The 26,495-nt window shown below is 38.2% G+C and overlaps 1 protein-coding gene and 2 long non-coding RNA genes across 7 annotated transcripts in view; 1 reads left to right on the top strand and 2 right to left on the bottom strand.

Annotated features, from left to right (window-relative positions):
* LOC114576877 (uncharacterized) overlaps positions 1–25,754 on the bottom strand; it is a 36,937-nt gene extending 11,183 nt beyond the window's left edge. Inside the window, exons 1-2 of one of the 3 annotated variants that reach the window (XR_009832753.1) lie at positions 340–25,754; positions 49–272 (exon numbers count right to left, since the gene is read on the bottom strand). This is a non-coding gene — a long non-coding RNA (uncharacterized LOC114576877). Of the gene's footprint in view, positions 1–48 lie in introns of all 3 variants that reach the window. The other 2 variants (XR_009832752.1, XR_009832754.1) reach the window with 2 other exon arrangements.
* The window catches only part of LOC108000921 (trichohyalin), a 174,382-nt gene that overhangs the window by 77,870 nt on the left and 70,017 nt on the right, over positions 1–26,495 (bottom strand). For all 3 annotated transcript variants that reach the window (XM_062085269.1, XM_062085271.1, XM_062085270.1), the window contains one exon: positions 25,763–25,838. In XM_062085269.1, the coding sequence (XP_061941253.1) occupies positions 25,763–25,838 (76 nt within the window). The remainder of the gene's footprint in view (positions 1–25,762; positions 25,839–26,495) is intronic.
* The window catches only part of LOC114576878 (uncharacterized), a 141,856-nt gene that overhangs the window by 94,514 nt on the left and 20,847 nt on the right, over positions 1–26,495 (top strand). The gene's annotated exons all lie outside the window — the stretch shown is intronic.

The raw sequence follows: 26,495 nt of genomic DNA, 5'->3' as shown, positions 1-26,495 counted from the left end.
TTAGATAAGGCCAAATCCATAAATATTCTATTTAATGCACGAAATTACCTGTTATAACTATATGATGACTTGAAATACACGATCTGTTTGTTTTCGAATTATTTTTTTAACATGATGCATCTGGTTAACTTTACAAAAAATGCTTCTATGCTTTCTTCCATAATTTTCAATTTTTTGTTTCCACACACGATAACACATTGCTACGCACTTTGCCATTAAATGAATTTAACGATTCGTGAAATATTAAATTACTTCAATCTACATCTATTCCCCTAAAAGAATTAATGAAATTTGTTATAAAGCAGGATCAATTCTTTAAACGAAATTAAATTAATTTACCATTGACGATCAATTTATGAATATTTTTTTTTTTTCATTCTTTCCATCTATTATAAAACTATTCCCAAAACGATTCAAACGATTTGTATGTACAATTGCAGAAAAAAATAAAAATAAAAATAAAAAAGAAAAGAAGCTGATCCGTGGAAAATTTCTCCCATTGAAAGTTTGTTGGATGGTCGGTGACATCGAATGGTGTCACGTGACACTACGGGGAACCACATAAATTTTCCTTGGCGTTGAGAAATAATAAACGCCGTCGAAAGAAACCCGTGAAGCGTTGCCACTCTGGAGAGAATAGAAAAAAAAAATAAATAAATAAATAAGCGAGAAAAGGGGAGAGGAAAGAGGAGGAAGGGATTGTTCTTCTAGCAGCAAGTTGCTTAAAAAGAAGGGGAAACAGGTTTGTGTGATACTTTGAAAACAAGCCGAGGAACGAAGAAACTTAGTTTTCCGGCTGGATGCCTCGTAAAAATTTTAATGCGAGCGCCGCCGGCCAAGAAACTTCGATCCTAGGGAATTTTAATAATAACAATAAAAATACCCAGCCGCCTAGTTGAAATCAAGTTCAAGAATCGAAGAACGTTTCCGCGAGTGGAATATCGGCGTATTTCCTTCCTTCGTCCATCGCTCGAGGGGGATGAAAAATTATAGACAGAAAGAGGGAGAGAGAGAGAGAGTAATCGAGGCGATGCGCTTTTATCGTCGCCCAATTAAAACTCCATTTCTCACTAGGACTTTTCATTTTCCACGCCGGTGTCGTGAACAGTCATCCGAACTTCTCGAACCAACTTCCCTGTAATCGTCCCTTGATTCATTCATCATTGAGCAACCAAGTGTTGGTTCTTTGCCCGTTTTATAGTTCCTTTTTATCACGGTTTATTACTGCGATTAAGCGATAATTATTATCACAGAGAAACGAAACTTTTTATTTAGCGCGATATGAAGTTATGAAATTCTATTCTATTATTTCAAAAAGAATTTGACATTTGAATTCTTTAAGACTTGAATCATCATCATTATCATCATTCAATGTGAAATTGTTGAAGTCAAATTGTCTATCTACGTCTTGTCAAATCTACGTCGGTTTGTATCTTAATGAAACGTGATAATACGTAAAAGTTAAGTGAAAATTATGAATATGATTAGAGTAAACTCTTAAACAACCGAGATTTCATCCAAAAAGGTAAGCTTCTTCAGATTTTCATTTTTTCAAAGTTTTCAATGAATCGTTGTTGAAGCACAAGTTCCTCCAACTATCGTTTATCATCTTGTGTGTTTCACGTTGATTAGAAAGCGAGAATAAGGTCCCCGAGGAGCTTCTAAATCTCACTCGTTACTGTGTTTATTCGTGGCCTACCAGGAGACAGACGAAACAGAGGTAATTTCGCCAAGATTAATACAGATTAATGGAAATTCTCGATAACTAAAACTTCTCTTATCAACTCCCAATATCTTCAATCTTATCTTTTACAAAATCTTATTTTCCTCAACGCTGAAATAAAACAGAAAATTGACATATTAATAAATATAGTGCTCTATTATATAATCAAATCAAATAATTTTGTTTTACGACGAATTTTAAATATTGGAAAGTAATAAAGTTTTATAGGAGGGAGGGGATGAAACGCGTCTGTATTGTTAAAATCCATCCCAAATAAAAAATAGCTTTCACTCGTACCATCAACTCATGTTCCGGATATTCTGTAATATTTACAGCCTTTCTTCCTAGTCAAAGAGCTTCCGTTTCAAGGAAGGAGGAACACGAGGAACATTATTGTGTGAACAAGGATACTGGAGGGGGATAGCAAACAGAAAAGAGAAAGCTTTCTCTACTTTTTTCCCTTCTATGTTAATGTTAGTTCACGCTTAACAAACGTGAATCGAAACGTTAATTTCGCTTACGTATGAATATCACGTACGTCTCGTCTCGTTATTTCTTTCTTTTTTCTTTTTTTTTTCTCTCCTCGCTGATCGAAAGTGTCATTTTGTGTCAACGAGACACAAAATTAAATATCATAGTTTTCCACGAGTATGAAATATCTCGTAATTTATGCAACTTGTAATTGGCCCCCTTTTAACCATGGAACGCAATTTGTTAGAAATTTTACGGGGACGGGCCCGTGCTAAATTAATTACATTTCAACGGTAATTTTATATCAAGAATACGAGGGAATTTAATCAAATTCGTTCTGTTAATGGTAAAGTTAACTGTACCACTTTTTCCAATATTTTCTTTTTTTCGTCCCCATCGTTCTTTCGTCCAACGTGTAATTAATTAAAGGGCCGGCAATTTTTTCTGTACACACGTCATCGAACCCCTCCTTTGCCCCTTTTCCTTCCTTCGAAAATAACGACAACCTTATCGAGACAACCTTGCCATTTTCAACGAGCTCGCTCTAATTTAAAATAATTGCATTGAAAAAATACGAAGAAACTCGTATCGACAACATGTTTATTCAAATAACGAGACGAGAAAAATCAATTGTCAACAAGTAGGAGTCGTAAACATTAATATTCGAATAATTCACGATCTAGTTGGATTAAAAAAATTTTTAAACTTCCAAATACCAAAATAATCTGGATGATTATTTCCGAATATCCAAATATTTACGACTACGTTCTTTTAAATCTATCTAAAGAAAAAATAAATTACAATTTTAATTAATTCCACTTACGAACTTCAACCGATTCCTCTCCCAGCAAGTATTCTACGATATTTTCAGTCTCGCGCATCATATCGAAAAGAAGATGAAGAAAACATCGGGAAAATAAACGAAGGATTCGCGTTTTCTTTTTTCTTCCTGTAAGACGGAGTCATTGCTCCTCACACGTGGAGGAGGAGACTGGAATACATGCTGTTGCAACTTCGAAGGGATGGCTGGCTTTAATATAAGGACAGGGAGGATCTTGATGACGAGATAGCGGGGGATGGATGCCACCACGTCGAAATGGTATGCGAGGAGGGCAAGTAACCCGACACGAATTCCTGCCACCCTCCGGCTGACGATAAGCTGCGCCACTCTGCTTAAGCGTATCACGTGCAATAACACACACGATAACACCTTTTCTCCATCGTTTCTGTTACTTGAACGCCTTGTATGCAAAATCATGGCCCATGATTCTTGGTGGTTGAATTGGTTTAATGGCTTGGACGATGTTCGAATGTTCGAGACTGGTTGAACGGATAAGGATCTTCTAATTTCTCTTTTCCTTTCTTCTTAAGATAGAAAAATTCTTATATTAGATTACAATTTGAATGTTCGAAGTCGAATAATTTATTTTTTGCGTAGATATTTCACAAAGATTCTTTTATTCTAATTGAACAAAAGTTCGTTGATATCGACTGGAATTCATAATCCATATAATACCGATACTTGTCGTTTTGTCGTTGAAAATGAAAAGAAACTTTCAAAATAAATTATTGCTATTTCTCGCTATTAAATAAATTTAAAAAATTTAAACGAAAACTTCTCTAATACGAGATTTTACTCCAAGATTTTACGCACGACCGACAACCTCGACGCGAACTTCTATACTGCGACGAATAAAGGTGTATCGATTCTAATATAAACAAATCCCCACCGAACTCGCTTATATACGATACGTATATCGATTTGTTTTTATTCTCGTATTTACATTTTCGAAACCGTAACAATCATTATTATTTCCAACTCGATTCAATCTTTCGTCCAATTTAACATTTCCAACTCCCTTTCAAATGTTTACTCGTTAAATATTTTATACATTTTATCGTATCGTAAAATTTTACAAGTTTTTTTTACAAAAAAATTTCTAAAATTCCTTGCAAATAAAATAAAATAAAATATTCGCGAGGAACGAGCACATTTCGAACATTCGTTACAACGAACTTGAAAACGCGAGGGGGAGGGAGAGGTCATAGGAAAACTGTTTTCCTACGAGGGCGTCGAATGAAGAGGTGTCGGTTAATTGACATCCTCCTCCCCGAGTGCCTCTGTCATTTATTCTTCTTCCAGTAAAACATCGTCTACCCTTTGTCGCGGCGTGATTGTCTCCGGTGATTACGGTTTCGGGGGTTGTTTGCATTTAGGAAGCCATCAACGCTTAATCGCATTCCTTCTCGCCTCGGGAGATTGGAAGTTCTCTCGTCGGGAGAGAGAGAGAGCTTTCGTTCCCGTAACTTGCCGCATTTACATCGTATCCACGTACAAGCTAAATAGGCTTTTCCATGGGAAAAGAAAAAAAAAAAGAAAAAAGAAAAAAGAAAAAAAGAAAGGTACAGCTATAAAAATCCAGCGCGCGTGGGAATAGAGGAGGGGTCCGCGGCGAATGGAGAAGCAAACCGTGAAAAGCACCCCGGATCGATTTTACATACCGTTAAATCAGGCTGTGCGAAAGAGAGGATAGAGAGGGAAGGATAAAGATCAATGATGGCGGACATAATGATGAGAGGAGGGAAGTTCAAGGCTATGAGGGGGAAAAAAATCCTTTTGATTCTCCCGTTATATCTATAAATAATGGGAATACGGCAGAATTTTATCGAGCGTTTTTCAAGAAGATTTCAATCGAAGAAAAAGTTTTAATTTAATATATAAGAAAGTAACATTTGTGTAAAAAAAAGAATATAACTTTTAAAAGTTATTCTTGGTGTAACAAAGAATTCTTTGATTCTCTTGAAAGAGACGATACTTAAAAAAAATAAATACCAACGACGACAATAATAATAATTGGACACAAGAAAAGCAAAGTTCAATGGTAAGGGGACGAGTGAAAGAAAAATTTCTCTCTCCCCTCCCCCGGATTCAATTAATCAATGGAATGCAAAGTTAATCAGGAATTTCGTAAAGGAGACGTTAATTGAAATGTGTCTGGTTCTGAGCGCAGCCGCTCAGAGCACTCGAAACTTGCCACGGAAAGAAGAGAAAATTCGATAAACCACAATGGCAAAACTCGTCGAGGGACCATTTTCCGTTCCGCGCCGTGTAACTTCCTTTTAAAGCCTCCCGCGTACCCTTGCATCAACCGAGGGGGGTCCATAAAGGAAGGGGGAAGGAGGGTGAAGGAGGGTGGACTCGCGAAAAACTTGGCCCCGTGTTAAAACGAGCCCTCCGCCGCGCATAATTAAGACCAATTAATATTCGGCTCTCGTGCTCCTCCACGCCCTGCCGACACTTCCGGGACTCGCATTCCGGTCGAGAACGTTACTTCCCCGCGTCGATCCGCGGCGATGACTCGAGAACGGGTATGAATAATTAAGATAAATAGAAGAGGATGCTCGTTCCGAAGGGAAGTTGAGAAATTAGTTTATCCTCGACTTTTCCCGTTCTTTAACGCGAGTACAGTCGTTTTCGACTTTTCCATCTTTCGATAAAGATATCGATGCTTGCTGTAAATGCCTCGAATAAATTACGACAGGATCATTGATATATATTTTGGAATAGTGTTGAATCTGAAAATTATTATTATTACTTTTTTTTTAGTTCCTGTATGAAAATTGTTTAATTGAACGTGATGTTAGGATATCAATTTTACATCGATCTTATTTAATACTTGAGAACGTATATTTAAAAAATCATATATCATCTTTTTCTATTGAATAATATTTAATATTTAGAGAGAGAGAGAGAGAAATTGTTATTCGCTAAGTTGCATAGTTGTACACGATGAAATACAGAATGTTACAATTCGTACGAGAGAAAATCCAATGCGTCGTAGCAGGAAATCCTAAATCATCCCCTATTTTTCCCTTCGCGTTTTCCCTTTCTGATTCTTATTCACCTCTTCGACGTTCTCGAGGCATCCTCGAGCACCGATTCCAGAACGATATATCGTACACGGGAAACCAGTTCATACCAGAATAGACTTTCTCGAAATATTTCTGACATTTCAAACAATAAATTTATTTCGCTTTATTCAAACTCGACTATCCACTTTGTCTCGTCCCGTTACCTGCGTTATCCATCGAAAAATTTTCCCACGTGTTTTCCAGATGCATCGTCGAAATTATTGGACGCGAGTTAAAATTTCCATCCAGGAGGAAATCATTAGAAATCGAATCGTAAGTGAATCAAAATCATCGAGAGATCGATAGAACGCCAGTGTTTCGGTGAAATTGGCCCCCTGAGCAAGACGAAGCACGATTCAATGGGAAATGGAAATGGTCATTGCATAAGAAATTGAAAATTCCCGATTCGATGCTTCGTCAGAATTGAATTGGCAGCTTGAAATACCGTTCAACGATAGGAGTGGCGTGTCCTATGCGTGTTTCGCGCAGAGTTCTTTCTTCGTTCTCATAGCGGGTCGCTCAATTTTCCAGCGCAACTCCAATTCCGTTGGAAAAATATCTGAATCCGAGGTGAATCTGAAAATCAATATTGTTCCACGAATTCTCTTGTAATTTGCCAATAGGAGGAAATAAAATTTGGAGATTTTACTTGCATTTCCAGAAGAAGCGAAAGAGAAACGACGAAAGAAGCGGCATTGAAGCTTCGCTCCCTTCGACGAAATAAAAAAGTAACACGATGTCACGAACGAAATCAATTCCTTTGATTCATGCAAACTCGCCCTTCCCAGCCTGTGGCCGTTAAATCCAATGACAAAAAGCCTCGTCTAACGCCATCAGTATCACGCCAACACTGCAACCCCCGAAACGTCACCCATTCTTTCTCCATTTCGAATCACTTTGCGCCCCATGACCTTCCGTCTACACTGTCCAAGATATATATACGTTCGAAATCGTACTTTTCCACCCTCGTACACTTACGGTTCTATAACATACCCCGCACGAGTCGTCCAGACCGACGTTTTCCCTCCATTATTTGCGCGTCTACTCATTGGACCACCCTCCAAGAGCTTAACAATACCGCAATTGTGGAGCTCGTAGTAATATCATTACACTCGCATTTGCTTTCGAACAGACTGTCGCGTAATTTCCATGAATCATTCCTCGTATTCCTTTATTCTTTCCTTTTCTCGAACAGGACGTAGGAGGAACATCCCTTTGATCCGTTTATTGATTTTCAGAAATCCATCGTTTCTTTCACTTATCCCAATTTTTAACATTCAATTTTCAACTTTCTCTTTGTTAAAGAGAATTCAACGATGAATTTGTCGAAAATAAATTCGAACGAAAAGAGGAAAGACGAAAATACAAACAATTTCAAATCTTCCGAGAAGAAACCCTGGCCCAAACATCACGCGACGACGGAATTTCCACGGAACTCTCCCCTCCCCCTTGGAAACTTGCCCGAATTGCATAATTCAACGAATTACGAATCCAATTCGTTCGTCAGCATATCGTGCACACGAATTCCACCTCGAAAAACACCAACTCTGGCGAAACTGAGAACTGTCATCTCGCCATCTCGTCCACCTCACCCTTTAATGGCCGTGTGCCATTCCTTTATTATTTCCCCGCGAAACGGGGGATATAGGATTCCCGGGGGGTGTTTCGCTTCTTCGCTGCGCGAGAGGAAGAAAAGAGGACGGAGAAGAGAGAGAGAGAAAGAAGGGGTGGATGAAGAGGATGAAAGGTGAGAAGAAAGGGGTTCGAGACTCGGCCCTAGGCTCTTCTTGGCCGTTTCTTTTTTCTTTTTTCAGGTTTTCCACGCGCGAAAGGGGTGCACGACGAAACGTAAACTTTAAACGCGGACAATGCCGGAGTTGTCGGCGCGCCATTCTATTATTTTCGCTCGTTCGGTCGGCCGTCAAGCTTGCAACCTCCAGGCGACACCCTCCCCTCCCTAGCCGCGACAGACGCTTTTAATTTCGTTATTCCCTCGCCGCTCGCCTTTTCCCCGATGCCGCCATCTTCTTCCTTTCGCCGGCTGTCGTCAACGACGTCTCGAAGGAAAGCCGCGAATCAGTTTAATCGATTCGACGATGTCGATGGTGGAAGAAGATTTGGATAAGATGAGATACGTTTCCCTTGAAATGAGGATGTTTGTTATAATGTATTTCTTGATATTTGCTTAAAGAAGAATTAAAAAACAAGTATGCTCGTAATTAAGGTGAGGCTGAAAATTGGCCCATTATTATTTTTTCTCACCAGAATCAAAAAAGGCGTGGAGTAATGGACGGTGAGAAGAATTGTAAGTGCTACACTTCTGACGGACATTTTTAGCTCGAAGTGTACAGCGTGTTCTTGTTTAACCTCGCGTTAAGCTAAAGGGTTGCTATGCACAAGGTACGCACGTGCTCGGGTGGAATGGGTGGAGAACAAACATTTTATATAAAAAAATGGTCGGTCAAGAGATGACCGTAGGGGTGGAAACAAGAGTACACTATAGAATTTTTCCAAGATACGAAGTTTTTTCTTGGAACAATTACCTTTCAAATTTGATCTTGCCAACCAGAATGTTGGAACAAATTACTCCTTTTGCTTTTTTCTCGATGAATAATGAAACATAAAATTTATCATTAAAAAAAAAAAGAAGAAGAAGAAGGAAAGAAACGTTGAATAAATATTCTACACAACGTTATCTCGAATTTCTGTTAAATTTAAAAAGAGAAATGGAACAATGCATCCATATTCCAAAAATCGTACTTCTATAATTCTTGTGCGTATTTAAATATATACAACTTTTATTATTTTCAAATTTAATTTACGAGTCGATGCAGAACTTTTCATTCTCAGCATATTTTAATCAGCAAATTTAAAAAAATAAAAAAAGATCTCTCCTTCTCTCTCCTCTTCTCTTTGAAAGATCCTCGATTTCATTTACGCTCGCTTCGCCCCACGAACCTTTAAAAAAGAAAAAAGAAAGAAAGAAACGATGATCGAAGGAACAACTCGAGACGGGAAAGGAAGAAATAATCCTTTGAATTAAAAAAAATATCCCGTGCAAACTTCAACATCTTCGATTCGCTCTTTGCTTCGACTTGGAGCTCTTACCGCCATTGAAATTCGCGATAAGAGGGCGAAGAATCAAAATCGTTTTTCCCCTTCGAATTCCCGCCCGTGTTAAACCGCTCGATTCATCCGAACCGATTTTCTTAATCCACGAAAGGAAGGAAATGGGAAAGAAAGAAACAGGATGTTGAAAATCGATACGTCTAAAATCAACGCGAGGATTTATAATCGAAGAGAGAGAGAGAGAGAAAGGAAGATCTCGAGATTGTCAGACATAATATTTAAGGATTATTCTGTCTCGAATAATTCGTGAAACGGAAGGAGCGTGGCATTGTTCCGATCCATTAATATCGTTCGACCGGCAAATTGGATTACCGGGGAATCCCTTTAAAGGGGCGTTGCACCGATCCCCTGTCGCGATATTTCTTTTTTTTCTTCAAAGACATCGATGTTACGTCTCAAATAAACTTGTATAATAAATTTATATTTATCTCGCGTCCATACTTTGCGAATAAATAGAATTTTTTTAACCGGATGAACTGGATAAAGATCAATAAAGTTATCGTATTAATAAAAATTCGTGAATTAATTTTTATCATTGCCGTTTTAAATCTTTAAAAGAAAAAAAACAAAGAAGGTAATTAAGCAGCATTAGCCTTCAACCTGAGTTGAATTTATTAACGATTCGATATGCCTTCGAAAAAATCTTAAAAATTCCTGAGAAATATCTCTTCGACATCTTCATCCCCCTTCACTGAATATTATTATATTCCATTTTTTAACTTTGAAGGAAACACGCAGTACATTTTCGAGATTTTATTATCCCCAAGGTGAGGGGATGGGGGGAATCACGATGGAAATTCAGGTTGAAGGGGGCCTCGAAAGGATACAGGTCTGACAGGTTAATAACTTCTTTGTGAGAGGATACACGGGTGCACGATGAGGCTAACGATAACCGAAAGAAGAGAAGCGATCTTAACGCGCAATTTCGCGATAAAGTGAGACAAAGAGGGAGGGGGAAGAGAGGGGGAGGGCAGATTCTCGGTGGTTACGACTTTGCAATTACAATTACGAACGAGCACGATGGGATTAATCGACGAGCGATGTGGATCTCGCATCGGATGGAAATGAAATCGGATTTCTTTGACAACTATTGCACAGACAGGTGCGCGGTTGGCACGAAAATAATAATCACAGCCGACTAAACGACCCTCCGCAACGGTTCAATTTACTTAACGTCATTTAAACCGGTACGTGACAAAGGGCACCGCGGCTGCTACGCGGGAACAGACTTAATAAAGAGAGGCAACGGGGTGACGAGAGGAGAACAACAATTACTCGAGTTAAACAAATTTTCGTTTCATTGAGTGAACAAAGGACCGGAGATACCTTCCTCCGTTTTATCATAATAAGGACCGCGCGACACTCGCGCTCCTCCACCTCGACATTGAAGAGGAAAACAGCGTAAAGCGTTTCCTAAAAAGGGCTCTCGCGTTTTAATAAATATGCTGTGGAAGAAGTCGAGCCGGGAGATCTGGAACGAACAAAGGATCTTTTTCTTCTTCTTTTTTCTCTTTTCCCCTCCTCGCCACTTTTTGCCTCGTTTGGAGTCGCGTTGTTGCGAGGAAACTTCTTCCTTCTTTCTGAATCTCTCTCTTTTTCTTTTTTTTTTTAGATATCGAAGAGGAACGAGATATCTATGAACGTTGATTCAAAGTAAGTGTGTCGATACGATGCCAATAAAGATTTGGATTCTTTTTTTTATCGTAATTAAAATCATTCGTGCGGAATATTCAAATAGAGAAATTATATTTATTAAACCTATTAAGACACGGTATTATTAAGTTACGAAGAATTGCGTAAAGTTTGCTTCGTTATTCTTCAACGCAGAAACAAATAATTTTTCTACACAAACATTTTTACATTTCTACCTCTAAAATCAACAAAGATGAATGTATCAATTAATTATACGTAAAAAGAAACGGTGGCTCTTCTTCGTTATTCAATCTCGCATCTCCGTAAACATAATTTTACCAAGGAAACGCGTAATAACAAACGGGAAGAATGAATCGTGTTGAATCAATTTAAATTGCCTTCTAAAGTTCACCGCCAAAGAAACTGTGAATGACTAATTAGCATCTAATTACACGTCGCACCTTTTTCTCGGTCACGGTGTAAAATGAAAAGTTGGAAAGAAAGAGGTGGCATTGAAATACCTGAATCCTGTAATTAAATGTTAATTCGCCCGGCTCGCTTCTTCGTTCAATTAAACGTACCCGGTGTCCTCGATGTATCAATTAACAGGGAGCCGAGGGCCAAGTACAGCAAACAGACGCGAACGAAATCGATCTACATTGACAGACACCGTGCAAATGAAAATAGCATTTCTTCTTGCTTTGGCAATCCGAATTGGAAAGCGGCGTTTAACGATCCGGCTCACAAAGGAAGCAATTTCAAAGTGAAACTTAAAATCGTTCCAATAATTAATCGAAAGGGAAAAAGAAGAAGAAGAACCTGCAAGAATTCAGACAAACTTTTCTTTCTTTCTCCCTTTTTTCCGTCCATTTATTTTTTTTTTTATAATTATAAAACCAAACACAAATAATATATCGCCATTGAATTAAATATAATTCGATTTTCTTTATCACGGGATACAACAAAGATGGGGGGATAGATTTAATTAACCGAGATAATTTTTTGATCTCCAGAGGGAGAAAGAAAATCAAGAACATCTCCCCCCTCCACTGTTATTCCTCGTAACAATGGGACATCCATGGTAAGAAATAATAGCGCGTCTCCGGGTAAAAATAGATCTTTATATATATCGAGAGATGAACTGTCGAATGAAAAGCTCCAAGCTCTTTCATCGAGGAAGGATGAAATCCTGATATCGTACGAATCTTTCTCTTATCAAACCGATAGGAGAAGAGGGCTACTCTTCCAAGTGTTCACCAACCGAAAATAATTGAATCTTCGCTACTCATTGGTTAGCCTTTTTTTTTTTTTTTTTTACAGGGACGTGGCCTTCCCCGATTCGCGCTCGATTCCGTCAGACAAACACTCGAACGAGAACGAGAGAACGGGATAAGCAACGGATAAAGGGTATCGCAGCGTTGATAAAGGGGATGGAAAAGGGAAAATTTCGGTGTTAAACGAACCAAAATTATTCCTTTACACGGGGCATGTCCGATGGATTATAGGATTATCGATGGGAAGGAATCGAGTTTACACCGAATTCGATTTCTAATCTAGAACTTAACTACATTGGTTGGGAAAAAAGGGAGAAGAAGAATAGGAGGGAGGAAAGAGGAAGAAAGAAAATAAAAGCTTTCGCGTTGGGTTGGATTTTAAAAAAAACCAGAAGAGGCTGTGATTGGAGAGAGAGAGAGAGGAAGGGGAGTGTAAAAAAATGCGGAGGGGGGAAAAAAAGGAAGAGGGATAATGGAAGAAGGTACTAAACATTTTCCTCACCTATATGACCGAAAAGGTGGAAATTATTCAGGCTCTTTAACTCTCTCTTCAGAACCGTGCATAATAGAATCTATAATGGCGCATCTCGGCATCCCTTTGGACGTTTTTGAATCTTTTAAAGCGACTGATTGCTTTTACATTTCACCCTCGCACGCTCACCCTCACCATTCGGATAAATACTTCGTCGAAAGCGGTGGCTGACACTTGCCCCTTTCTTTCTTCCTTCCTTCCTTCCTTTCTTTTTTTTTCTTTCTTTTTTCGAGGGGGAGGGGGAGATGTCACGAGGAAATCGGAGAAAATTCAGACCTTCGACGGTTTGGAAAGGGATAAGAGTGTTTCTAGGAAATCCTTCGCCAAGATTTCACCCTGCTTTCGGATATTTCGTATTATTTTCCAAGAGCTTAGAGAAAAGAGAAATCATGGAAGCAGGACGAATATGGAAAATAATTTTTCCATTCCTCTTATTCAATTAATCAATTATTATATCCATATATGTCATTCATAAATTTATCAATTTTTTTCCTTTTCAACTCTATTCACGAGTTGTTAAAAAAATTTATAAAATACGCGCAATTTCGAAAAAAGAGAAAAATAAAATTTTTGCTCGACTCGTACGAACATCTCTCTACTTGAGCCAACATTTCTTTTCCTTTCTTCATCACCGTTTCTCTCTTGTTTTCTCCACCCCCTGAATTCCTACAAGCATCGGGCAAATACTTCTGCAGGGACAATTGTCGATATCTCATTCTCTTCCCGGGCAGAAAGTGACACGCAGAAGGTAGCTCGTTACCAGAAGAAAATCATTCCTAATTATATTTACTCTACCTCTAGCCATTTTCTCGGGCGCGGTGAGCAAACGTGCCGGATGAAAGGAAACCGGAATTAATTAATTTACTCGTCTCTATATAATTAAATCAAATAAAATGTTTAAATACGTTAAATATAGCGATAACGATTATATTGGACATTTTATAATTGGACTTTGTAACGAGACTCCATCATAAGTTATTAAATTTCTGCCTTATTGTTAGAAATAATTTATTAATTAAAATTTATTATTAACAATAAGTAGAAATTTTAATAATGAGACTTGTGCAATTAAAAGTTCTCACATATGATATTTAGATAATATATATTTTAACGATATCGTATCTCATTGCATCGTATTTATGATCAAGAGATTAAATAACAGAATGCAGAAGTGGAACGATCTTTTCATTTCCTTGAAGAAAATAGTGCAACAGGTTGACGCTTTGTTTCTTCAATGTAGTGCACTCCAATTAATTTTCGCCATCTTTGTTTCCATTGCTGTTTTAATCGTTAATTAAACCATCATCGATTGTTCAGAAGATCAGAAGATTCAATACAGAAGATTCTTCAAAAAATTCTTTGATTAATAATGTGGTTTAAACAGAAATATAATTCAACTTTGTAAAATATCGTTTGATTTAAGACCATTGTTCTGATCTGTTGAAAAATTTTGCTTCTCAAGAGTTCTGATTAAAATCGAATAATATTCTTTCCAGTCTTTCAAATAGTTCTTAATACGAGTTGCAAATAGAGAGAGAGAATTCAAATATACGTTTAATTTATCATCTGATGAAATTTTTCAAACTTTTACGAAATTACGTGTTTCTACGTTAAAGTTATTGCTAAATATATAATGATTAATAGTTAAGACTTTCACCAATCTCTACTTTCTATCCAGTAACGTTAAATTGTAATTTCTGAAAAATGACAAGAAATAATATTAAGTATTAACTTATTTCAGTCAAGTGAGAATAATACGTCAATTAGTGCAGACCTAGAAAAACTTTTAAACTTTCTCTCGCTAACTTGTTTCCAAACTGTTGCTAAAATAAAATTTATATTATTCGTGTGAAACATTCAATGTTGTGATAATAAATTTGTTTTAAAAATAACTTTCTTTTATTATTCATTTTAACCGAATTTAAATTCTCTTATTTGCGCACGTATAATTATATCTAATAATTTTATTTACAACCAATTAATTATTATCTTTCTTGAAATATTTCGAATTCATCGTGTACGTTGCAAAATATCATGCATCAATTTTTTAAAAAAACCGAAATAATTAACAAATTTTATTTAAAATTTCCTTTAAATTATAACGATTAAAAAGAGAGATTTAAATATCGTTGATACATTTTCTTTTGAATATAATAATACAATTAAATAAAGAAAGACATAAAAATTCCATTCAAGGTAACAAATTTCGAAACAATATCTATTAAAAATAACGAGGAAATAAAAATCGTTAAGCTAACAAACAATAAATAAAAAGAAAAGGCCGATGGAAACGTAACTCGAAACGCGTTACAAATTCGAACATTGACAACCGTGTTCCCCTATCCACAATTCCACAATTCCCAGAGAGAGGCATAGATTTCTATCTTGCGGAAATTACGATTGGCAAATGAAGCTTTCACGCAACACCATTAAAGAGTCAATGTAGCGCAACACAGTTTAGGAATCCGCCTCAATTTCGGTTAATCGCGAATACCTTACATATTCGTATCCACATACATCATCCCCATCGCGCATACCGGGTGTGCTAATGGAACCATTACGGAAACCGATTCCACGCACGTCCGTAGATCGATCATATCCAACTAATCACGGCCTGGCGACGATTCTAATTAACCGTATGAAAGCTGCGAACTCGAAATATCACCCCTCGAAATATCATCCTTCAATATCTATTTACTCTTAGATTTCGCCTCGTTCGTTTTTCGAAAACACGTATGGAATTAACGTTTGATCGCGGTGGGAACGAAGATGGAAATCGGAATCATTTTTCCCATTGTGTCTGGCCGAATTTTCTTCTGTTAATCTTTTTTATTAATTCGAAATTAATTATGAATAATAGTTGTAATTATTTTGATAACTTGTTGGCCAATAAAGAACACAATTTTAAATGTTTAAGTTTTCTGAAAAGAAAAAAAAGAGATTAAAATCAGTGTGGCGATATTCTAATCTCTGTTTTTTAAATAAATTTTTGAATTCCACGGAATAAGATATGATGCTAATTTCATTCAAGCGTATCGAATGAAATCTAATAACTTTGGAAAACTCGCATTTCGTGCAGAATATTTTAAAAATCAACAATTGGAATATGCGTGGATATTTTCAACGCAGATAATGAATCTCACCTAGCTAATATATAGAAAATATCGAAATAATAAGAAAGATTAAGTAAAGTAATAAATAAATATTGTTTAATCTACTATCGCTAAGATTAAAAAAAGAGAAATACTAAACTCATATCAAACACGTAAACAAATCTCGTATTTTAACTCGAGATCGTTCTCTCCACGTTTCGTATTCGTATTTCTCCCTTCAGAAAGCAATATCCACTGTCCCATTTAAGAAGAAAAGGGTGAAACCACTCGATGAAATCGTTCTGCCGTCGAAACTGGGCCACGTAGATCAACAACAAATACGCGTAAATTTCCACGATTGCCATGAAATCAAATCGCCATTGAGCCGATGGAAATACGCGTTCGAATTACGTACGATGATGATCGAATCCTCCCTTCCCTCCTCCTCTTTTCCTCCTCCTCTAAGTGATTACCATCGATCTACTTTCGTCTACCCTTCCCTTCCACTCTCCCCTTATTTTCCACCCTTCTTCCCACTCGAAGAAACACTCGAGGATACTTATCAGACTACTAATCCGCGAGATTTCCCTTATTACACCCCCTCTCCCCTCAGAGAAAACAAACGAGACTCGTCATAAGCGTTGCGGTCTTCCTTGTGATAAATCTCTGTCCCTGTAAGGGATGAACGAGAGGACGAGAAGAAATACAAAACGACTGTGGACGAAGGAAGGGCGACAAGGGAGTGACAACAACGTGACGAGGATGAAGAAGAAAGAAAAAAGATGGAGAAAGACGGGGGTGGGAGCCCCTAGAATGTAATTTGAAAAGTTTTCTCGTTAAATTGCGCGAAACGCGTGCGGTACGCGGCCACGCAGACGGGACACCAAGGGGGACAAAGTGGACTGGAGGTCCAACCAGTCGGGGACAATGATGGGGACACGCCAACTGATTTTAATTATGGAATCCGCGCAGGTAAAACTCTCGATTCTCCCCACGCCGCCCTCTTTGGCCACCTCTTTTTCGCCTCCACCTGGCAATTTCAATCGAGCGCACCCCTATGCATTACGTTCTCTACGTTGCAACCCCCTCTAACCTCCCCCTGGATCGATCTCCACTCGACTCCAGGAAAATATCGACGAATTACGATTCGACGAATCGTGTTCGTCGAATAACAAATAAAACGCTCGTGAACCCTCGTTTATTTTTTTCTCTCTCTCTCTTTCTCTTTCTACTTGTGTCTTCTGTGCAACGATACGCAAAATGGACAGTGGTCGCACGAGATGTCTGCGTGATTCGATATATATCATATTTTTCGATATTAAATTGGCGGAGATATTTGGGCGGATTCCAGGGCTGGCGTTCTCGTGTATTTGTAAAAGTTTGGCGAAGGGTGATTTTTGTATGGTGTAAACGATTGTATAGGGGACTTTTTGTGATACAGAAACCGAGCATCGCCCCTTCGGATTGTTCTATACACAATTCAAATTAATCGAAGCTCTTTTGAATTCAAGTTTATCTTCGATTCAATTTAATCTGCTAAACTTTCGAAAATTTCGATCCACATTAATCCACCTCCCCAAAAGAATCCTCCCCAATTCGAAAAGTAAATCCTCTACACCCTTTCATTATTCATTCACCCTTTTCACCATAGTCGAGGGCATACTCTTCATATCATCGTGGCTGGTCAAAGTGCAAAACCATTTACTTCCGCGAGCGTGGATCCGAAATAACCACCGCCACTCCAATTACCTTGGTCTACATTTTTTTTCTTTTTTTCCTTCCACGCAGAAGAAAGCTCGGGGAAAAAATGGGGAGAGGACACGCGAAAAACGCGGGAAATGGTGGACGAACGACGTATGCGAGAAACCGAACGGCTGGGTGAAGAAGGATGGCGCGAAAGAAAAAGACCTTTGGGGAGGGGGAGAGTAAGAGGGTGGACAGAGAGATCGGTCCACTGTCGGCTGTTTCACGGGTCTCGGTAATTACGGTTTTGGTGTTTTCCGGTGTTAACAGTTGTATCTGGCCCTGACATCTACCTGACCCCCCACCATCCTGCTGCTTTTCCACCCTCCTTGCGACTGCCCTCGCAGACGACGCAATTTTCCAATTCGGGAATAACGCTTGCCAGGCTGCCTCCTTTTGTCCTCGTTTTTTCCTCTTCCCTTTGTGTGCACAGCCCGCTGTTTCGCAGGATAAACACGTGCCAGACACGATGTTCGGGTCCGTGTTTCGCGCGTGAAATCTTTTTGAACGTGTTATCTTCACCCCTTTTTTTTTTGTTGAATATTTATTCTTACGCACGAATAAAAGAAGTTGTTGGAAAATCCATGTTAATCCATCTGGTATGTTTCTTCCTTTTCAAGTATTGAACGTGGTAGAGATCAGTGAGAAAAGTATTAGGTTTCGACATTGGTAACGTGGAATGGAATTTGCATGAAAAAAGAGGGTGCGAGAGTGCACGAGAAAAGGGAAATAGCGGCGCGAATTTTCACGAAAACACTTTAAACCTTGTTCTTCTCACTTACATCGCCATTATCGTAACGAAAAGAAAGAACCGGTGTTAAAAGTCTGGAACACACGGTGGCACAATACCAGGTGCGCACGTCGAATGGCAATTAACGTTCTAAACGATGTACTCGTGCGACCCTTTGCCACTTTTGCATCGAAAGCGTCGAGAGACGTTTCTCTCGCGGAGGGTGAAAACGCTCTCTCCAAAGGGATCAAGATATTTCGCAGCTCGATAACAGCAGCGCCAGTTTCTTCCACGCTTTTTCGAATAATTCTGCCTTTCCGCCAAGAATTTCCTCCGCCTTCTCGATCGCAAGATTCACTCTCCGTCTGAATCTTTGCGAACCGGTATTTAAAACAATTTTATGCCATTTGAATTACGAGTCGGTGATCCAATAACTCTTTCAACTGGAATATTAGATTCAATATTATTTAGGGATGGTCTAATACATATCTATCGTAGCTTCTCCATTTAATTCCATTTACGTTGTTATTAAAATCGAGGTTTCCATAATCCGTGTCTCTGCGAACGACTCGACGACGAACCGATATCCGGTTTCAGCGATAATCAGTTACTATTTCAGTCATTCGATCTGCGAAGCTGCAATATTTGCGAAAGGACGGTGTCCATCGATTTTGATATCGATCGGTATTTTATTATAAAATTTTCCGCAGGCATTCGAAATAAGAAATAAGAGGGCGGGAAAGGCAAAATTTTAATAAAAATTATCAATAATCCCTGAAAAGATCAATTAGAAATCGTCAAAATTTAATCCACGATTTCACCGATCCAACCTCTTCAACGTTTCAAAAAATGGTAGAAATTTTTCCGAATTGGGGGAGGGAAAAAAACCATCCGGATCATTCAAAGAATTTAATTAGCTCGTTACGCGTTTTCGAGCCAATCTCACTCGGCGGTTAAAAAAAAAAATTCCGCAATAAGTGGTCGTTTCGAATAGGCAGGGATCAGAGGATGATCCGGAGTTCGGTTCGAGAGGAGGAATAGGAGGGCGGGAGAGCCCTCAAAGTAGCTCAACGACTCGTTATAAATTGTCGTCGACTGCTCCATCTTGGATCCCGGCTGAAACGCGGTGTAATGGCGCGGAGGAGAGAGGAGGGTGGTGTGGGTCCGCCTCTATCGGCAACTTCCTTCCGACTGGCGGAGGAATTAATTCCGTAAGGACGAAAACTCGGGAACAAAGACGAGATGCAGGATTCAAAGGGAGGCAATTGGATTCGAGGAAGGACCGTTCAGCGTCTCTCTTCGCTACTTTCCTGGATACAGTGGTGAACTTTCTTCATTCCACGCCACCACCTCTTCTTTTCTTTTTTTTTTTCCCCTTCGACGAAACGCGAATCCTCGCGACAATTGTAACGATAACGTAATGGGATAATGCATAAGTTTTACACAGAATTTTTAACGTGTAACTTTCGTAAAGCAAACGATAGTGAAAAAGTACTTATTTTCGTAATATAGATTAGAGCTTAAATAATATTTAAACGTACATGTAGTATGAAAAGTTCAGAATCAAATCGAATGCGAGACCCTTTTCACACATCTGATTTCTCCTTATCAATCGATACAAAAAAAAACATTAAAAGACTTTAATAAGAACTCGAAAGAAGGAAAGCGAAGCAACAACGAGAGAACAATCGGGATGACCGTTGTCCGGCGACTATATCGATCCTCCACGAACAATTTCTCTATGCGAACGAATATTCAAAGTCGGCCGTATAAAATTTATCAGAAGCATCTTCTTGCCATGTTTAAATAGGGGCAAGGCAAACAATTTGTCAATCGTTTCTTGCGTGTCTGGGGCGGAAACGATGCCTGCGTAGACCGCTTTCGACAAAGTGCTCTCTAATTACTGCTCTCCGGTGAAATATCACCGATCGCAAGAACTACCTAATGATTTCCCCGAGCGCGGAGCCGCGGTAAAAAGGAGCGGATCGAATTCAGTGAGAAGGAGCGAAGGGGGAGGAGGAAGGGAGGAAAGGAGAGAGAGAGAGAGAAAAAAATACACGGGGACCATGGCTCAAAGAACTTAATTGGATTTGCTAGGCTATTCGAAACGGACGGGAATCGCGTTCTATTTTCTTCATCGCGTTCCTCGTGATTTTACTTTACTTCACCGTCCTTGTTTCGCGCATGAAACAAAGAATTTCGAGCGAGAATTTTGCGAAAGGCAGAAGGAGCTGCGGAGACGGTTGCCTCACGTTTTGCATAATTTATCGCAATCTCGAGAAGTGTGTTTTCAAGTAAGAAGCAAGAGTTGGGAAACTCCGTGAAAGGGAGAAGAGAATTTTCTTTTGCGAAGAAGGAGAGAGGACAAGTATTTTGATGGTTATCTTAATGTTTTCGTTCTTTGGAAACTTCGCTTTCTTTTTATATATATTGGTTGTTTGGATCGATAACATCGATAAGAAATCTTTTCGAAATTGTATCCTTTTGGCTTGGTGAATCAACTTGATCTTGATTAACTTTTAATAGATTTGCGTATTATCGATATCGATGAATGTTAAATCATCGATGAAATCATCTATGATAGTTTTCAAAGATTAGAAAAGAAAAGTAATTTTGCGTTGTATTAAGAAAGTAAATACTATTTATTGTCAATTGACATTGAAAGAAATCGAATTAAAATTGGAAAAGTTTCTCTTCTCCAAATAATAATTGGCAAACTTTTATGACATTTATTCTATCCAAAGGGACGATCAGATTCTTTCACGACGAATTATAGGATTCGGGAGAATTTCGTGAATTGCGATTAATAGCCCGCGAAACGAGGTTACGAGCTGCCAACTACCTAACGTGCGTTTTGCATAATTCATTACGTTTTCGCAATGTCGCGTTCACGAGGCCGATTAAACGGAGACGTAATTTATGTCAGAATCGCGTTTTCATTCTCTCCAACATTCTTACTCTCATCATTTGTATTCCGTGAAGCTTCCGCGAATTAAACTTCATCCACCGCGTGTTTAATCGTTCCGACTTTTAATCGTGTAAAAACCTTGACAGCGATTAAATTTCTCTCTCTCTCTCTATCTCTCTCTTTCTCAAAATTTTCATAATTCCTTTTTACGATCGATAAAAATACATTCGTACGTTCCAAACAAACGGATGTGGCATAAATTCTGGAAAAAAGAGAAATTCCAAGGTGAAACGTGTGTTTGCACAGGCATGACGACTGCAACGAGAATTTATTAGGTATGTTTACAGAGTAAATATACGCGGGGAAAGGAAGCGTTTAAGGAAGATATTTACGAGTGTACTAAGAAAGATAGAAAGTGTCGCGGATTAGTTCCAGAAATACGGAAGTATATTTATTGTTACGAATACCATCGCGAATATATATATATTAAAAACTCAGTTTATAAAATCGTTGATGTTTCTCCGTCAAAAATATCTTCCATCGTACAATTTCTTTTTTTTAAATTTAATAATTCAAAACTTTCCTCTTTTCTTCTCTTTTGTAAAATATAAAATTGTACTCAAAGTATAATTTGTTATAATATATATCGTTGTTATAAGTGTTGTTATAGTAGAAATATGTTTTTTTATTTGTGTCCACGTGTTCTTCCGAGAAAAAAAAAAGAAATTTCACAATTCCATTCGATTCGAAGAGTCACTATAAATTTACAGGAATAAATACGTCGATATTTCTAGCTGACATCAGCTGGATCTTGAATCCCAATCCTTCCTTTTTGCCGCTTCCCTCGTCGCACCCTTCTTCCCACTTTCCATTCTTTCCATTCCACCCTTCCCCCTTTCCAATCCATATTCCGATGTTAAACAATATTTCTCTTTTCACCCATTTTCTCCCTTTTGTCTCATCAGCATCGCCTTTGTACTTTTTTTTCACCCCTCTTTTCTCTCTTCTTTCATTCTTATTTTCTTTCTTTCTTTTTTTTTTTTTTTTTAATCTCGATACATTCGACAGAATATACTTTCCTCCATTTCTTTCATTCCAATCATTTTTATTTTTACACCAGATCCCTTCGTGTTTCTTTCTCTCTAGGTTCTTGTTTCAACATAGCCCCTTATCTCACGTTGACATTTTCATAGGACATATTTTACACTTTATTCAACGTTTCCCCCTATTCCACCCTTGAAAAGCGCCCAAGAGCACCATAAACAGCACATAAATGCCCCCTTATCGTTCCCTATTTTTCTCCCATATTATCCTTTCTTACTTTTAATTTCCTCGTTATTTTTCAAGTATTTTCTACCCCCGATCGATTCCATCTTCATTGGTTCTAATTTTCTACGCCACCTCTTCGTTTACTTTATCCACGTATTTCTTCAACCAACTCAATAGAAACTTTTATATATATATATATATATATATATATATATATATATATATATATGTACGATTTTCTTCTCCTCGCTTATTCTTTCGCCAACCTGCTTCTCCATCCACCGTTTCTCCTTTGTACTCCCTCCCCTTTTTCCATCCCCCCTCATCTAATTGTCTTCGTTTTGACCCTCATTACAGACCATTTTTCTCGCCTCTGGCACATCTTCCACCTCGTACGACAATGACTCACCATTGTCTTTATTTCTTTTTCCCCGGCCACCTATTCTCGATCGACCATCACTACCACCACCCTCCATCGATTTCTCGCAGGAGCCGTATCTCTTCATCCGCGTTGACCACACGTCTTTCCTTCCGTTCCTTTCCATCCCTGTATTCAAATCCTCTCTCCACCTTTGTTTGTCATCAATCTTACTTGCACGCCATCCGTCTCTCTTATTTCGTTTCATTCCCTTGAAATTCGAGTGGAAATTTATTTTATAAAATCTCCTACATGAGTATAGATAGATACGTAATAGAGCGAAGAAATAAATACGTCAACTCGAACCACTTGTTACTCTCGTTCAATTTTCTAATTACATTTCATCCTGATTTGTTTTTAATTTTTTTTTCTTATTCGACCATTCATTTATATACAGATTTCGCAATAATATTATCTACGTTTCCAGTATACGTACAATTTAACTCTCTCCTTCTCTCTATGCGCGCACATTCCTCTATTCTTCGTTTGAACCATCCCAAGAGGATCGTGTCCAGACCAGGGTGCAAGCATCACCTCCTCGTGTGATTCCACGTGTGCGCCTCTCCGTGACAAAGCCAGATTTAAGCCCCGCTTACGAGTCGGAGTTTTCCAGCTGGAACTTCTCTCTCTCTCTCTCTCTCCTATTGCAACTACACGTATAACGATTTTCCTCCCCCCTGACGTTTCGTTATCAACCATAATAGACTGCGTTCCGTGGAACCAGAGTGAATGCACACACCGAGATTTAGAGGGAAGCTCTCCCCGTTGGATGTTGCCGCGAACATTTTCGAATGGAAAAAAAAGAAATGGAAAAAAAAGAGGGGGGAAAAAAATAAAATAAAATAAAAAAAATGAGAGAAGGGAAAAAAGAGACGAGAGAGAGAGAGAGAGAGAGAGATCACGGGGGACACAATGGCTGCCCTTTGTGTCGTGTAATGGGGATGGAGGCTCTCCCTCCCCCCTGTATCGCCTGCTTGCCAAATATTTCCCCGTTGGATGACTCCTATTCGCTGGTATCCGTTTCAAACGCGGTCTTTGAGGGAATTTTGTCTTTGAGCCGCGCGGCGGTCGGACTAAATTTTTTAACAGGTTGAAAAACTGCTTTTCGTTTTCTTTTTGCGCGGGGGAAGCGAGGGGGGAGGATGGGATAATAAAACGCGTCGATCGGTGGGCGGAATGGCGCGTGGTTTTGTTGTTGGTAGATGCGTTTTTCGTTTTTGCTCTATTTTCTAGTAGTTTGTTGTCGATGGAAAGCAGTATAGTAGCCTTGAAATCTTTTGGAAAGGGATTTTTATATACCATTTCGAAGCTGTGAAATGATAAGTAACGATTTCTAAATTTAAAGCGGATAAATTTGGATCCATCTTATTACACGAGTAAAAATTTTAGCGCGTGCAACTTTCGATGTGATTAAACGAAGGCTAATTCGAAAGCAATCCAGGATTAATGAAACGATGTGGAAATAATTTGGAAAATATTCCGTTGAAATATAATTTTCAAATTGTGAAAAGTGAAATCTAAATTAAATTTAATAAGATGAAAGATACATTGGAAAATTTCCAAATATATTTCAAATTTTTCCACTGATTCAATGATCAATAACGATTTCGCACGCGAGCAAATACGAAACTCGACAATTTGTTTCTCACGGTAATATTTACTTTTCTATTAATTATGATTCGTAATTTTTTAAGAATGATAAAGCAAGGAGAAAGAAGAAAGTTATGCGGCAAATTATACTTTTTGTTGTTGATAATCGGGAGAAGTGAAGTGAAAAATACGACACCTGTCATCAAACGCACAATTAACCGTGAATGAGTACTCCGCGCTTTGCGCACAACTCTTAAACGCCAACAATTTCGAGTTCCGTTATGTTTTCACGTACGTTCGAACATCCATCGGGGATTAATCTCGCCGATGATAATGCGGGCGACACACATTTTTCATCTTGGCTCAAGCCTAGCTGCGGGATTTCTTTCAAGGTCAGTGGGTTAATTCTCGAAAATGATCGATCATTGCAAAAATGCAGGAACGAAAGTGGAGGAAGGAAGATTGGTGATCTTTTTTCGCGAATCACATGGAAAAAGAAACTCGAGAGAAATGTGTGAAAGCATCGTGATCAATGTTCGTGAATATTTAATGAAATATTGGAAATTTTTTTTGTTCTAATTAAATTGAAAGAAATACATGTAGCAATTAATTCTTGTCTATAAGGAGAAATAAAGAAGTTTCTCTTTAAGAATTCGATTGAATAATCGAATTCCTTTAATCTCTATTAGAAAATTAATGATTAAGTGTACATAAAAGGTATCTGCATACCGTAAATATTTTAGCTTGGTAATTCAAGTTGATTAGATCGTAAAGAAAACTAAACGAGCGATTACATTCTTTTCTTTTTTCCCTTTTACTTCATTTTAAATTTTTCTCCAAAATTAAAAATCAAAAATATTCCATTCCATTGATCGATAAAAAGAACTGAAATAAAATAAACCGAGTTTAATTGCAAGACTCTTAATTGAATGAGCTACCAAGGGACGGATGAGTCTGTTTATTCATTGGGAGAATCGTGTCTAAGATTCGAGGAAAGGAGAGAGAAGATCGATCGATCGTCGATAAAAGGGAAAAAGAAAAGCAAGACACGTGGAACGAGAGAATGAGGGGGACAGGGATGGAATAGAGGCACTGTCACCCCTCCAGTGTGCAATTGTGACGAGCTGGCAATTCGATTCCGAAACAGGACTCAGGAGAGGGCATAAACCTCGCTCCACGTTTGTCCTTTCTTTCTTCATTTCAACCCTGCTCCACCCCCGACACATCGACGATCGTCCTCCTGTCGCTATTTGTCTCTCTAACTTCCCCGCCTTTTTGTTCCAGGCCATCCTGATCCACGCCACCCTTCTCCCTTAAAGATTCAATTTAATTCACTCACCATGAAGAGCTTTCAAATATGCCTTGCCGGCGTTGATCAGCTGCCTGGCCCCCGGGTTGAACTTGTCCAGGATGTTCTGCAATCAGAAACGTAAAACGTGTTTGTGATTCTGCGTTCGTTGGTTATCCGTGAATTAAATTTTATTGGAGATCGTCCAAAGTTTTAATAAAAATTGAAATATATTATCTATTATTTTTTTTAATATATTCTAAATTTTTTAATAAGCGTGGATATGAGTTTAATCTAATTCAATGGATGTTTTAAAAATATATCAATTCCTTTGACTGTATTTTTAAATTAAATGAAAATTTTGAAAAAAGAATTTTTGTCTATGATTATACCAGTCGAGAAATAGTATATATTTCTTGTTATTTTCTTTTTTAAGATTCTACTGAATTTAATAAATCTATATGCCACATTCAAAACCAATCGAGGCTTTAAAATAAAAAAAGGGTGTGCATGTCAAAAATTTCACAGGTAGAGAGATAATAATTCACCGTGGAAAAATTCGATTAAAATTAATCCAATCAAAAATTGATGAATTATTCAACAGAAATAAATATTGCACGCAAATTGTCACTTTTAATCCGGGATCGATCAATTTGTTTTCGTCCAGATTTAACCGGACCTCCACCTTGATCGAAACTTTTAATTGGATAAAAATGACGAATGGATACGATGCAATAGAAAGAATGCATTCGACGTGTTCGATTTCATCACGAGTTGTTCTTCG

This window comes from Apis cerana, linkage group LG14 (assembly GCF_029169275.1).
Source record: "Apis cerana isolate GH-2021 linkage group LG14, AcerK_1.0, whole genome shotgun sequence".
Lineage (NCBI taxonomy): Eukaryota > Metazoa > Arthropoda > Insecta > Hymenoptera > Apidae > Apis > Apis cerana.
This window is presented reverse-complemented; position numbering and strand designations above follow the sequence as displayed.